Raw genomic sequence first — 15,618 nt, 5'->3', positions numbered from 1 at the left:
AATTAATTTACCTAATCCTGCTAACCTGGTCCTGAAAAGAAATTATTTAGCCTTTAAGCAGTCTATCTTGTTTCTAAATTTAGTGGAGACTCACTACCTGTCTAAAAAAACTTCCCTTACTTTATGGAGATAAAGGTGCAAGCTAGGCTGAGGAGAAGGCTCAGTCAGGAAAGTGCCTGCCTTGCAAGCAGAAGGCTTCTCTGATGGAGAACGCCAAAGCCACCCAGGAGGTGGCATGGAGGCACGCCTGTAACCCCAGCAGCCTGCTCGGGACAGTCCCAGGCCAGTGAGAGGCCTTGTCTCAAAACCCAAGGAGGCTCCAAGCATGAGCATAATCAGCTATAGCAGTATTTTCTAAGCAGCATATCATGTGAAAAAGCAGGCATACACAGGGTATATAATGGCTTTTTGCAAAAAGTGGGGCAATATAAAATATTATGTACTTCTATAAGAGACATATGTTAGGCAATTCCTAGAAGAAAATATAAAAAATTGGTGGCAAACAGTTTCCTTAGGAAAGCCGACACTCTTTTTGGTATCATTTTGTACTGGTTTATTTAAAAAAACAAACAAACAAAAAAAACAAAATAAAAACATTTAAAATGTATTTTCCTTTTAAAATAAAAAACCAAGTAGAAAATATAATAAAACTAAAAGTAGCAGTTACTTAGATCAGAGGATCTGAAACATTAATCTACAGGACCCACTGTCTTTGTAATTCTTACTCTGAAGACAAGTCTCTCAAACAGTCCCTCAAGAAACACCATTTGGATTTGGATTTGGGTTTATAAACAATTCTAGATGCAATAATAGCCTTAATTCAGTTTTATTTTAAGGAAAGCTAATTAAAACTCCAGTAAATGATAATGAATATGCTTCAGGAATAATGTTGAATCTGTTGAAGTAATTTCGCCCAACATCACCATTTCAGAACACTCACTCAGGAGTCCCAAGCTTTATTCTACAGCAGGTCAGACAGTAAACAGCCCCAGCTTTTAAAGCCACACTATTGCTCTTGGAGCTACTCAGCTCTGTGCTGCATCACCAACAGGAAGCACTAAACACGCAGGCAGAGCTGTGTTCCAATAAGAATTCATTTATAAACACAGGGTGGGCTGGACTCAGCCAACCCCACAGAATACAGACACTAAGTGCTGGCATACCTGAAGATCTCAAGTATTTATTTCATAATACTATTAAGTGACTTTTCTATAAAAATATCTTCATCTAAACAAACAACTACAGTGACATATTCTGTAATATGATTAAGGAATTGAATTACTTTAAAGCTGACTTATGATATAGGAAAATTTGAACCTATTCTCAAATGTACACAAAACACATCTTGAGCTAGTGAGATGGCTCAGGGATAATGCACAAGCCTGACGCCCCAGGTTCAACCTCCAGACCCTAGAGATGGAAGGAGAGCTCCATTGCTGGTGGGACTGCAAGCTGGTACAACCCCTCTGGAAATCAGTCTGGCTGTTCCTCAGAAAATTGGACATAGTACTACCTGAGGACCCAGCTATACCACTCCTGGGCATATACCGAGAAGATGTTCCAACAAATAAAAAGGATACATGCTCCACCATGTTCATAGCAGCCGTATTTATAATAGCCAGAAGCTGGAAAGAACCCAGATATGCCTCAACAGAGGAATGGATACAGAAAATGTGGTACATTTACACAATGGACTACTACTCAGCTATTAAAAACAATGAATTCAAGAACTTCTTAGGCAAATGTATGGAACCAGAAAATATCCTGAGGTAACCCAATCACAAAAGAACAGAAACTAATAAGTGGATTTTTGCCCAAAAGCTCCAAATACCCAAGATTCAATTCACAGACCATATGAAGCCTAAGAAGAAGGAAGACCAAAATGTGGGTGCTTCTTAGAAGGGGTAACAAAATACTCAAGGAAGGAAATATGGAGACAAAGTGTGGAGCAGAGACTAAAGGAAAGGCCATCCAGAGACTGCCCCATCTGGGGATCCACCCCATATATAGCCAACAAACCCAGATGCAATTATGGATGCTGGGAAGTGCTTGCTGACAGAAGCCTGATATAACTGTCTCCCGAGAGGCTCTGCCAGAGACTGACAAATACAGAGGCAGAGGCTAGAAGCCAACCACTGGACTGAGCGCAGGGGTCCCAAACTTGGAGAAGGGTCTGAAGGAGCTGAGGGGGTTTGCAGCCCCATGGAGGGAACAACAGTGTCAACAGGTCAGAACCCCCCTGAGCTCCTGGGAACTGGACCACCAACCAAAGAATACATGGAGAGACCCATGGCTCTAGCGGCATATATGGCAGCAGGTGGCCTTGTTGGACATCAGTGAGAGGAGAGGCCCTTGGGCCTGAGGGTGTTCAATGGCCCAATATAAGGAAGTGCCAGGGCAGGAAGAGAGTGGGTGGGTGGGTGGGTGGGGTAGCACCCTCACAGAGGCCGGAGAAGTGGGGATGGGATAAGGGGAGACCTGGAAAGGGGAAAACATTTGAAATGTAAATAAAGAAAATATCCAATATATTAAAAAAAAAAAAAGATGGAAGGAGAGAACCAACTCCACCAAGTTGTGCTCTGACCACACACATGTGCCATGCATGTGTGTGCACATACACCTTGGGGAAAAAATGAAGATGTTCTTTAAAAGGCAGCATAATAGAATGCACCCCTTGTAACAAACTGTCATATAGACTAATCAAACCCTGACCATCACACCTACTATGTCATAAACACTGGGACCGGCAGACAATAGGTTCTCTGTACATTATATAATAAAATACTTAAAACAGCTTCTGACAGGACATGCTTCAATTTTAGAAAATACACAGTCATTAGGTAATTACTGTTTGCTTGGAGTACTTATCAATGCCCAAATATAAAAAAAAAGAATTATGCTTTAGGAAGACTCCATACCAAGCCATAAAAGTAAATTCTTCTGTTAATAAAGTGAATTTCTTCTGTTAATGTATTAAAACAAAAAACCAAACACACAAACAAAAAGCTGGTGTGGTGGAATACAACTTTAATGCCAGTACTTGGGGGGCAGAGGCAGGTGGATTTGAGTTTGAAGCCATCCTGGTCTACAGAGTGAGTTCCAAGAAAGCCAAGAATACACAGAGAAACCCTGTCTCGAAAACAAAACCAAATAAAAGAAAAAACAAAACCCCCAAACAGAAAAACCAAACAAAACCTCCATGCATGCACACAGAAAGGCAATAATACAGCCACACATACACCTCTAATAGTAGGAAGGCCAAGGCAGGAGGATCATGAGTTCAAAGTCAGCCACAGCTACACAGTTAAGTCTGAGGCTGGGCTGGACTATATAAAAGGACCCTACCTCAAAAATCAAAAAGCAACAACAAAGCAACATGCTCACTACTGTAGCAACACTCAGATGAGACTTAGAACAGAGAAACATTACAATTAACTAACTATAGGAACAAACATGTGTCTAGGTAAGACTGTAGAAGGTAAACACCATGAGACATGGTTGAAGCGGAGGGTCCTGTAACTTAGGACTCAGAGGATAGGAATTAAAGCCAGCTGGGACACAAACTGAGACCATGTCTCTAAAGACAAAATCCTGCGGTGTAGAAAAATGCCTATAATCATAATAAAAAAATTGTTATTGCTAGTTTTAATCATGTAGGAGTATTTGTCATTAAGACCAACATGAAAATCTGCTGTGTTTGTATGGTAAAATGACAGATTTATTTTTTCTAAATATCTGTTTAATATCAATGTTTAATAATTGAAAGAACATAATGCCTTTTTTATTGTTAACCACTGAGGATGAATGTAAATTACAAAATAAGCATTACTTACCTATTATTTAATTGTTTCTTTATAATTTCCAAATTTACTGGTGGAAATGAAATGGAAGTATCAAACTTCTTCAGGGTTTGAGACTTACTGCTTAGGGAAAGGTCTATATTTTGTCCCTTAAAAAAAAATGTAAAAAATTACTTTTTAAAAAGCACTTCATTTACCATACAAAGAAAACTAAGTAAAGTTCCAATGCTTTCCAATATCACGATCACAATAAAACATTTTTAAAAATCTCCCAACAGTTTTTGAACATATTAATGCCTATTTTTCCAGCCAGGCATTGTGGTGAATGCCTTCTCTCCTAGCACCCAGACGGAATAGGGAGAATGGTCTCTGTGTTTGATGCCTATCTCATCAACAGAAGAGTCCCAGGACAGCTAGGGCTGCATACAGAGACCCAATCCCAAAGAAACAGAAACCAAACCCCAAATCAAATAAAACCAAAAACTGCAATACCCCCTGCACCCCCACCCCAACACACACACACTCCACACCCAGCTTGGCAGTACTGAGGACTGAACCCCCAGCCTCATGAATGCCAGGCAGGTGCACTACCACTGAGCTACAGTTCTAGCCCAAATGACAAATGATAGACTGGCAGTTTCTATGACTATCACCAAATCCGTGGTGAGCTTTTAGAGCAGCCACAGGAATCAGACAGTGGCAGACCTCCAACAGGTCGTCACACACTGGGTGATGATGCAAATGAAATAAGAAGAGGTTCCAGGTTCATCCATTAAATCTGCACCCCAAGACGGCAAGACTGTAGTGAGGCCTTCCTAACAGTGCTCACAGAACTGAGGAGATGTTTCCTTTGAAAAGTAAAATATAAGCAGCAAAGACCTCTCATGATTAGGAATGCTATCTTGGCAATTATTCCCAGGGAGCAGTCCAAAATTGTACATGTGAAAAAAAGGAGGAGGAAAATAACTAAATATTCATATTCTTAGCTGAAAGCAGGAAAATAACAACACCTAAAACTTTCATCAAAGGGAGGATGGCCAAGTAAACTATGACTTGCCAACTCTCAGGACTGTTCGGCCACCTCTAAAATGACTTATACTAGGTAGAAACAGGGTATCTTCATCTGCTTCTCAGTTGTTGTGGTAAAACACTGACCAAAGGCAACTTGGGGAGGAAAGGGTTTATTCAACCTACAGTTCCAAACAGCAGTCCATCATCAAAGAAACATGGAAATTCAGGCTTGAACCTCTAAAGAAGAAGTGCTGCTTTCTGGCTTGTTCGCTATGGCTTACTCAACCTGCTTCCTTATGCAACCCAGGACCACCTGCCCAGTGGTGGCCCTGCCTACAGGGAGGGGCTCTCTCTCATATCAACCAGCAATCAAGAAAATGCCCATGGACTTGTCCAGAGTCCAATTTGATGGAAGCAGTTCCCCACTGACTTCCTATTTCCAAGGTGGTTCTATTTGTGCCATGCTGACAAAAGAAGATGGTCATGCAAGAGAATCTGAGTCCATTCCTGACGTGCATGAAGATGTAACATTACACACAAAAGCATGTAGCAAGGACTTACGAGCTGCCCAGGAAAACAGCCATCCCCCACATCTGCTGGACTTCAAACTCTAATTCACAGTTGCAACTTTTTTAAAAACCATTTTTTTTTGTTTTTTTGTTTTTTTGAGACAGGGTTTCTCTGTGTAGCCCTGGCTGCCCTGGAACTCACTCTGTAGACCAGGCTGGCCTCAAACTCAGAAATCCGCCTGCCTCTGCCTCCCAAGTGCTGGGATTTAAGGCATGTGCCACCACCGCCTGGCTTTAAAAACTTTTTATTTAATGTATAAAGTTATTTTATCTGTATGTATGTGCACCAGTGCATGTGGTGCCCACAGAGGCTGGAAGAGGGCAACAGCTCCCCAAGACTAAGTTTCAAGTATCTGTAAACGATGTGGGTGCTAGGAATTTAACCCAGGTCCTCAAGAAGAGCAGCGAGTGCTCTTAAGCACTGAGTTGTCCCCCAGTCTCTACAAACGCAACCTCTGATGAAGCTACATTTGTGGAGCTGGCTTTTAGGAAAAAGCAGCTATGGAAAAAGATGCTACATTTAGATCAATAAAGGAACCAGACGTCAGCGTCCAACCTGAGTCCCATGTTGGAGAAGTCATGCAGCACCAACAGAAACATACTTATTAGTAAGCAGTGTGGTTACTTAAAATGAAATTAATGTGTATCTATATGTACGTATGGGCATATACATGCAAATAAGTGCCTGGGGATCTGAGTCTGATCTCCAGAATCTATGCCATTGAGAAGACAGAAGCAACTCTACAAAGCTGCCCTCTGACCTCCACACATGCACTGTGGCATGAGTGTCCCCACCGCACTAACAAAATCTTCAAAGTAAACCTGAAGTCACTGGGCCTGTGGTAATTTGTCCCAGTGCCCTCAGGATGCTCACAGTTAGAATACTTACCTCTGTGATCTTGACTGCTTTCCTCATCTGCTGCTGCTCCCAGATGTCTTGGTTTTCATCTTCCTGGCTCTCTTCACTTGATTCCTCATTCCTGATTGCTATTAAAACCAGAAGTGAACACATTAACTCAGTATTCCCCCAGTATTATGGTAGTGCTCAGATTTGGGGAGTTATTTTATGCAGGATTTGTAGCACTTCACATGTTGTTTCCTCTTCATAATAATCCAGGGAGGGAGAACCAGCATTACCTTTGTTTTAAAACTGAGAGCAGACTCAGAGCTAAATAACAGGTCAGAGCATGGTTTTAGAACAAGAACTCAAATGGAGACACTGAGCTCCAGGGCCAGCACTCCCTTTCAATTGCCCGCTTTCCCATAAGGAAGAGGCTGGGGAGAAGCAAAGATTTGGTTTTTCATTGAAGAGGTCTAATTTGGGCCACCGAGGCCGCTCAGCAAGTACATTTGCCACCAAGCCTGGCAACCTGAGTTCAGTACTGAAGAAACCACATGGTAGAGGGAGAAAACCAACTCCCACGAGTTGTCCTCTGACCCCCATGCTTACGCTGTGGGATGTGTGTATCCATACTCACACATACAACACAAAATAGGTAAATAGGGCTAGCAAGATGGCCCAATGGTTAAAGGCATCTGAGATTAGGCTTAATGACCTGAGTTCCATCCCTAGGACTCATAACACATGATGCAAGAGAATCCATACTGCAATTAATCCACTGGACCAAACACTGAGTGTGCACACTGACCAAACATGCACACTCAAACACTCACATTTACAGATAATGTGTGAGCTCACACACATAAGTAAAACAGCAATAAAAATTAAAATAAATGGGATTTTTTTAAAGGAAAAAGATATTTAGTTCATACCTGAGAATCCAATATTTAAAAATGGTTTCCGGGAGCCTAGGATGCAGCCCAGCTGGCAGAGTGCTTGACTAGCATGCAGGAAGCCCTAAATGCAATCCTCAGGACTTGGTAAGTCTCAAGTCACTGCACACACCTATATAATCCTAGTACTTGGGAAGTAGGGATTAGGGGACCAGAAATTCTCTTTTTTTTTTTTTTGGTTGTTGTTGTTGTTTTTTCGAGACAAGACAGGGTTTCTCTGTATAGCCCTGGCTGTCCTGAAACTCACTCTATAGTAGACCAGGCTGGCCTTGAACTCAGAAATCCGCCTGCTTCTGCCGCCCAAGTGCTGGGATTAAAGGCGTGCACCACCACAGCCCGGCTAGGACCAGAAATTCAAGATCAACTTTAGCTTCATGGTGAGTCTGAGACTAGCCTAGATATACGAGATGCTGTCTCAAACACAAACAAAAGTTTCTGGGTACAAGGAACCAGTTTTATTTTTCAGAAAACCATGGTAAAGCATACATATCACACATGAGAAATCTGAACAGTTCTTTGCAACTTAAGCATTCCTGGCAAGATGAAAGTTTCATTATATTAGGGAAGATCTTAGCATATGATACCTAAAATTTCTATAGAATTTTTCATGCTAACAAAAATAAAAATAAAAATAAAAATAAACAAAAACAAAACTTTCTAAAAGGCAGCAATGATAATTTCCAACATTTCAAAAAAACGAGTCTGTACAATTCTTTTATCTGTCAAAAGTCAAGGGAAGGATCCAGCATTAGTAAACATCACAACACATAGATATCTGAGGTAACATGAAAAAACAGAATGTATCGGGGCTGGAGAGATGGCTCAGTGGTGAAGTGGCTGAGTTCGATTCCCAGCAACCACATAGTGGCTTACAACCATCTGCAATGGGATCCAATGCCCTTTTCTTGTGTGCCTGAAGAAAGTGACAGTGTAATCATATACATAAAATAAATAAATAAATAAATCTTAAAAAAATGTATCATTTAAAAGCCATGATATTGTAGAGCAAATTAATAACAACAATCAATACCAACAGTCTTTAAAAACATGTATGTAGGGAATTCAGCTTGGTGCTAGTGTGTGCGTGTGTGCATGCATGCGTGTGCTTGTGCGTGTCCATGTGTGTTGGGAGGGCAGGGGTGAGGCAGGCTCTCACTATGTGCTAGGATTACAGGAATGAGCCATCACAACTGGTCTACGTGGTACTGGGACACACGGCTCATGCGCGTTAGGGAAGACCCTGCTGGCCCAGCTCCGATCTGCATTTAAGAACTAACAGGAAGCCCAACGAGTAAAGAGCAGACTCCCCGCTGTGATGAAACGGCACCATCTTTATACAGTGGCAGACAAATTAAATACATACACGCTTCTTCAGCCATTCTTTGCCGCAGTGTTTGAGGCCTTGGGGCAAACAGTATTCTCTTTTCATGGTCATCAGGATCGCTGTCCGGGTCCTCTTCATCGCTTCTCTTACTATCAGAAGTGGAGCGGGGGTGGTTCACAGCCAGTGAAATGTAGTCCCCTGGGGTCCTGGCCAACTCACGCTTCCTGCGGGCCGCCTGAATAAAAGCTGCATCAGGGATCTTAACTGAAACAGATGGAGAGGACAATGAAAACCAGGCTGCTGCACAGGGCATGTCGCTTGCACCCAAGACAGCAAGAGGCACTTTGCTCCTACACATCACATTTACATAGATTTCCGTAGCTGTGATAGATGGCTCAAAGTCTGGTCAAGAAAGAAAATCATAGATATAAAAAGCACATTAGAGAAATGAACCTAATCAAGTACTATTGGGAAATGCGCTGACACCACTCCCAGTTGCCTTTTGCTCTCTCTCTTCTGGAAGTTGTGTCAGGGCAGGAACATGAGAGAGCTGAGCACAGTCGGTGAGACTGTAGTAAGGACAAACTCAGCAGCCTGACAGAGGCCACACCCGGACACCTCCTCTTGAGGGCACCCACACAGAGAGAGGTGAGAGACAGGTGACAGTGGCACGCAGCCACACAGAGCAGCAGCATGCACCGTGTCAGAGCAGCCACGTCAGATGGCAGTTCTGTAGTGAGACTCACATGAAAGGAATGAGAGAAGTTAAACATAAAGAAAGTTAGTATTTTTCACCAGGTAAATGAACCTACACCTTTTATTTTTAAATATTTCTTTTTTGCTTTTAAAGCTTTAGCTTTATATATATTTATATAGAGATTTTTTTATATATATGGATGTTTTGCCTGCATGTATGTCTATGCACATGTGTGTACCCCAGTGCCAATAAATTGTAACTATGTGAGTGCTGGGAACCGAACCCAGGTCTTCTGGAAGAATAGCCAGTGCTCTTAACTGCTAAGCTATTTCTCCTGCCCCTAAATGACAACAGCTTTATTTTTTCATTGTTGTTTTTATTTGTATAGTATATATTCACTGACATGAATTCTTACATTTTTGTTACAGGTTTCTTTATGCATGGAATTTATCCTTATATTTTATAAAAAAATGTTTTAAGAAAATACCAGTAACTAAGATGGCACGAGCGCTCCCTACCACTTCCAGCGTCTGAAGCATTAGAGATGTTGAGTGCCATGTATTCCAGGCAGCAGCTATGTAGGCAAGAATGACTTAGAAATGCTGGGACCCCGGGCAGGACCACCAGGACTCGTTTCTGTGATGCTGAGGATCCAGACCCAGGACTCAGACGTGCTAGGCATTCAGTCTGCCAGCTCAATCCTCATCCCGTAAGAAATAAATACAAGATAAGTATCAGGCAATAAAAAACATGAGATGTGCAAAGGTTCTAGTGTTTAAAACACAGGAAAAAAAGTGAGAGATTTTAGAAGTCTCAGTCTTTATACAAGACCCAGTGACCTCAGTCCTAAGGAACATAAAATATGTAGGCGATCATGAAACAATACATGACAATTGTTAGAAATAGAAAAATATTCACCCTCAACAAGACAATCAATCATGGGGCCAGAAAAATGGCACAGAAGGTCAAGGCACGTGCTGCCGAGCTTGGTGACTTCAGCCTGACCACTGGCACCCTCATGGGGGAAAGAGAAAAGACTCATGTAAGCTGTCCTCTGATCTCTATACATACATTCATGCATGCATGCACGTGCACACACACAGAGCAGAGGGACAGAGAGGGAGAGAGAACTAGGGAGAATGAATAAACGAATGAATGAATACATGAACAAACAAATAAATAATGCAAGAAGGAGAAGAGCTGGCTGGGTAGTTAAGTGGTTGCCAATTTCCCCAAGAACCAGCCTGGTTCCCAGCACTCACTTGGGCAGTCGCCACCACCTGTAACTCCAGCTCCTAGTATCTGACCCTCTCCTCTGGACTCTGTGGACACCTGCCACTGTACTCATACATACACACGAATAAAAATTAAGTCTTTAAAGAAATTCAATCATGCTATCAAATTATTTCCTTTAAGTCTAATTACATTTGTTTGTTTATCTAACATTAGAAGCAGGGGCAGAGTAAGCTCTGTGGTACAAATGTAGATGTCATGCCAGCTTGTAGGAATCAGCTCTTTCCTTCTACCACGTGGGTTCCAGGGATCAAACTCAGGTCCTTAAGCTTGGGGCCAAGCATGTTATCCCCAAGAAGCCATCTTACTAGCCCAATTATTTGTTTCTCTTTTGAGACAGGGTCTCATGTAGGTCAAGGTGGCCTAGAATGATTTTCTAGAATTACATGTAGGTGTCACCACATGTAGCTGGAGCAGCATTTAGTTAAAGATTATTATCAGGGGGTAAAAGGATATTCTCTCAGGATTTAACAGACACTGTATTCATGACAAAATGTGAGTGGCACTGGACCACATGGCTGCCATCCTAGCATTGGGCAGCCGAGGAAAGAAGACTGCTGAGAGTTCAAGGTCAGCCTGGGCACCATAATGACTTGCAGGCTGGCCAGTACTACAGCAAGCCCACGTGTGGAGACAGAGGCAGAGCTCTGACCCTTTCCTAATCTGGGGTAAAGATTCTATTGTGAAATAAAGGAAGATAAGCCAGCATGTCTCTGATAATAAGGGCAGTTACTATTATCTAAAGCAGATTCAAGTTCCAAACCCACCACAGGATCCAGTATTTGAAAGCCGAAACCCTAGGGGCACACTAGAAACACGTGGGTTCAGACACTAAGTCACAAGCAGGGGCTCGTGGGGGAGATGCTGGTGTCACAGAAAGCAATCCTCTCCCGTCCGGCTCCCTCACATCTCTCCAGTTTTCACCCAGCTGATGTCAGACAGGGGCTGAGTAGATACAGGTACCGCCATGCTTTTTCTGATAACATTAACGTATGTATCACCTACCGGACAAGCCATCATCTAATAAGCTGAGATCAACTCACATCTCTTCTGGAAGACCCTCTGCCACAGGGAGCGTCTCAAGGCAGATAGACTATCGCTGGTTAACTCTCACAGCCTATCCAGACATACAACAGATACATTCTTCATACACACAACTCAAGGCAGACAGTCTATCGCTGGTTAACTCACAGTCTACCCAGACATACAACAGATACATTCTTCATACACACAAGGCCTTGTGCTTGGATGACAGGCCTGTGCCATCATACCTAGCCCTGCCATCTTCTTTAAATAGCACATCTGCTATCTAGATGGTTTATTTGGAGGAATGACATTCTTTACTGTGGAACTGTCCTGTACTCTGAAGTGAACTTACCACCCACACACCAACACACGCCACACATTGTTCCAGACTGACCTCTCCTCAGAGGAGCAGGGAAAGCAGTGCTTCAGAACCAGTCCCTTACACTGCCCATCTACAGAAGCACTGCAGACGGTAGCCACTAGTCATATCTGACTATATCAATTTAATTAGATAAGAATTCAGTTTCTTAGTTATAGTATCCATATCCTAACAGCTCAACAGCTACTCCTGGCCAGTGGCTACTCTACTCATGGCGAAGATACAGACATTTTTCTACCATAACAAAAAAATTCTGCTAGGCAGTGCTGCACCTAGAATCTACCACAGATTGTATTTACTTACCAAGCTCAATTTTTAAAAAGATTTATTTTATTACTTTTAGTTACGTATGTGCATTTGTGCATGTGGGGGCTAGTGCCTGAGGAGGCCAGAAGCACCAGACTCCCCTGGAGCTGGAGTTATGAGTGGTTGTAAGCAGCCCAACATGGGTGCTGGGAATGGAACTATCTTTCTCAAAGGGTCTTAAGTGTCACTAGCCTGAAAAGAGAGATAGAGAGATAGAGATAGAGATAGAGAGAGAGAGAGAGAGACAGACAGACAGACAGATAAACAGACAGACTATATAGCAGGAAACAAGTTATAAGCATCTGATTTACAATTAAAAGGCCAGAGGAACATTTTTGACTTTGTGGGCCATAAAGTAAGACCCATGATAACTTCTCAACTTTGCCAGGGCAATGCCAAAGCAGACTTAGGAAACTAATATCTCAAAGAGTTTTGATGAGCATTGATTTGGCCTACATGTGGTTATGTGCTAAGCTAACAAGTGAACTAGGCAATCTTTGTTTTTAAAAAGAAATACACACACACACTCACACACACACACACACCCTCCAGTAATTATGAGTTTCTTACATATATTATATTGTTCTCCTTCAGGCTTTAAGCATGCTACATCTGATCCCAGTAACATTCTCAGGGTAAATTCTTACCGGCTTCTGGTTATGAGGTGGAACTACCCAGCAAGCAGAGTAGTGACCAACAGACCGTGAAGTAGATTCCCTGATCTGAGCTTCCTCTGGGCTACCTGTAAGCTGTCTGATCTCAGGTATATCATGTAATAAATAATGACCTATTTGTTGCCAACTTTTTACTGCTTTATCAACAACAAAAATTACTGGTATATAATGTGCTGATATTAGAGCTGGTCATGTAGTACATCACAGGCTCAGGAGGCAGATGGTGCGTTTCTTGCAGTTTAGGCTACAGAATAAAATCCAGACCAGCCTGGGGTTCAAAATGAGACCCTGTCTAAAAAAAAAGGAAGTTAGTTAAGTTATTTACATAAAATTATAAAAATTACCAACCTATGGGTGAAACTTCTTTTTCTTCCAGAGAACAAGGGCTATCAGAGGAGGGGCTCTGATCACCTTTACTTTCTGTCAAGGGATGTGTTCCTTCCTCTTCATCCGTTGAGAGATCAGCTGTTCTGCATTCTAAGAGGACATCGTTAGAAGCAAGAAAGAGTCAAAATATTTGAATCAATAACCAAAATAAACATATACAATTCATAAGATTTCCTCCTAATTCAAGACTTACATGAAGCTCAAAAAGAGATTGGTGCAAATAAACATTTTAAAGGCGAGGTTGAGAGGTGGACAGGAGGTCAGGAACACATACTGTCCTTGTAGAAGACATGAGTCTGGTTCCCAGTACCTGTTTCAGGCAATTCACAACTACCTGTAACTCCAGTTCCATGGGATCTGACACATCTGGTCTCTGTGGTCACTGTACTCACACATGAACACAAACATACACAATAATATGAGTTGATGTGGGAATATGTTGGCAAAGGTTACAAAATTTTACAAGAATAAGCTTAGGGTATCTACAGTACAACACAGTAACCATTGTTCATCCCAATGTGTTGTATGTTCTACTTGAGAATGGCTGGAGAATTAGTGTTCCCACCATGAAAACAAATAAATTTGATCGGTGTAAACAACTCGAAGTATAGACATATTTCAAAGCATCTTGTACACCATTAAGTATACCCAATTTTCATTTACAAGTATTCATATATGAGAAACCACTAAAATCACTAAATGGGGCTAAAGACAGTAGAAACAGCCAGGACTTCAAGATTAATGGACTACAAGGGTTCTTCCTGTGTGTGTGTGTGTGTGTTTGTGTATGTATGTATACTATGTGTGCATCTGGTGCCTGACAGGCTTAGAGGAAGACTTCCAGTCTCCTGCAGTTACAGACAGTTGTGAGCCTCCATGTTGGTACTAGACACCGAACTCAGGTCCTCTAAGAGAGCAGCCAGTGCTCTTAATTGCTGACTGGTCTCTCCAGCCCTCAAGTGACTTTGTATTTGATCACATGAATGAAACTGTCCTTAGTGTCACCAATCTCAGTCACAGCATCTCGTTTTACATTATTTTTTACCTACTTTTTATTGTTGTTGCAGATGACTGATTTTAAATATGACCATATTCCAAACCCTGTCCTTATTCTTTTAGTAGCTGTCTGGTGTTCTTAGAAAACTGTTAGGCAGGCTCCCGGAGGCACATACGACTTTTATCCAGAGGAGTCGTTCAAGACTCCTCTGAGGATCAGGGTTCACTGTGGACATCAATGGCTGTCCTATGGTCCAGTTTGTGTGGGTCACCTGAGGATGCAAACTGCGAAGTGCCACTAAGATCTACAGGAGGCTTCCGGCAACTCCGGGCATTGCGCAATGCGGGCGCAGCCGGCCACAGAGGCCTCTGGAGCTGGAAACCTGACGAACAGAGCCCTTCACACCCCTCGGTCACCTGCGGTCCCGTCCCCGCGGGAAGCAGCTCCCGGGCTGCGGCGGGAACTCGCCCAGACCCGACCTCGGCCCCGGGCGCTGCGGGCTCCGCGCGGCCGCTCCGCTCCCTCTGTTCGGCCGCCTGCAGACGGCCGGCCTGGCTCCGCCGGCTTCTCAGCACTCTGCTCCTTCGCGCCGTCGCTATCGCTATCGCTGGACTCGACCTGGCGCCGCCTGAAAGTCCTCTGAGGCCTGAGAGCCATGTTCCAAGTAGGACTGGCGCGCCTTCTAAGGCTCGGTGTTCGGCGCCTGCGCAGTCACCCGCCTCTAAGTGCGCATGCGTGTTTGTGTTTGTGAGGGTTCCGCCCGGTGCTGCAGGGCTCTGTACTCACGGCCTGAATTGGCTAAGCTGCGTTTTTAAGGGGACACAGAATTACTAGCCAAACATTCTCTCAGCTTTTTATGCCGAGGTCTGGGAGAGTACCTGCACATCCCACCCAGAACAGACAGAAGAGGAGGGATAAAGAATGAAATTAAGCATAAATGATAAGAAATAAGCAAAATCCAATTATTGTCTTAGGGCACAGGACTTAAAAGAATCCAACAGGAAACGTTGAGAACTGAGTTATGCAGACGGGATAAGTGGACTTTTCTTTGTTTCAGCACGTCAGATGGACAGGACACAAGCCTAAGAGAGCTGTATTTGAGTATATCCAGAGAGGTTTTCAGAAACAAGGACCTGTACATGTTCCAGTTGACTAAGGAAGATCTGTTCACATTGTGCGTGTGAATGCGAAATCCTAAAAAGAGCTGTGTCTGCAAAGGCTGATTAAGACTCCAGTGTGATGGAGAGGGTGGAATGCTACAGGCGCTGAGCCTAGTTCTGCCAATGCAAGGGTCAAAGATGTTCTCAGATAGCATCTGAGGCCTATGGCTCAGATTTCTCCACTGCACTCTGTCCATGTAA

At 42.9% G+C, this 15,618-nt stretch overlaps 1 protein-coding gene across 3 annotated transcripts in view; it reads right to left on the bottom strand.

Moving 5' to 3' along the window:
• The window catches only part of Gcfc2 (GC-rich sequence DNA-binding factor 2), a 37,588-nt gene extending 22,631 nt beyond the window's left edge, over nt 1–14,957 (bottom strand). For 2 of the 3 annotated variants that reach the window (XM_052174039.1, XM_052174040.1), the window contains exons 1-6: nt 14,674–14,957; nt 13,595–13,642; nt 13,222–13,350; nt 8,538–8,762; nt 6,270–6,367; nt 3,834–3,949 (exon numbers count right to left, since the gene is read on the bottom strand). In XM_052174039.1, the coding sequence (XP_052029999.1) occupies nt 3,834–3,949; nt 6,270–6,367; nt 8,538–8,762; nt 13,222–13,350; nt 13,595–13,642; nt 14,674–14,914 (857 nt within the window). In that variant the 5' untranslated portion in view covers nt 14,915–14,957. The remainder of the gene's footprint in view (nt 1–3,833; nt 3,950–6,269; nt 6,368–8,537; nt 8,763–13,221; nt 13,351–13,594; nt 13,643–14,673) is intronic. The other variant, XM_052174041.1, reaches the window with a different exon arrangement.
• Between the last annotated feature and the right edge of the window lie 661 nt (nt 14,958–15,618).

This window comes from Apodemus sylvaticus, chromosome 2, assembly GCF_947179515.1.
Source record: "Apodemus sylvaticus chromosome 2, mApoSyl1.1, whole genome shotgun sequence".
In the NCBI taxonomy this organism is placed as follows: Eukaryota; Metazoa; Chordata; class Mammalia; order Rodentia; family Muridae; genus Apodemus; species Apodemus sylvaticus.
The sequence above is the reverse complement of the archived record's forward strand: the minus strand, read 5'-3'. Positions and strand labels throughout refer to the sequence as shown.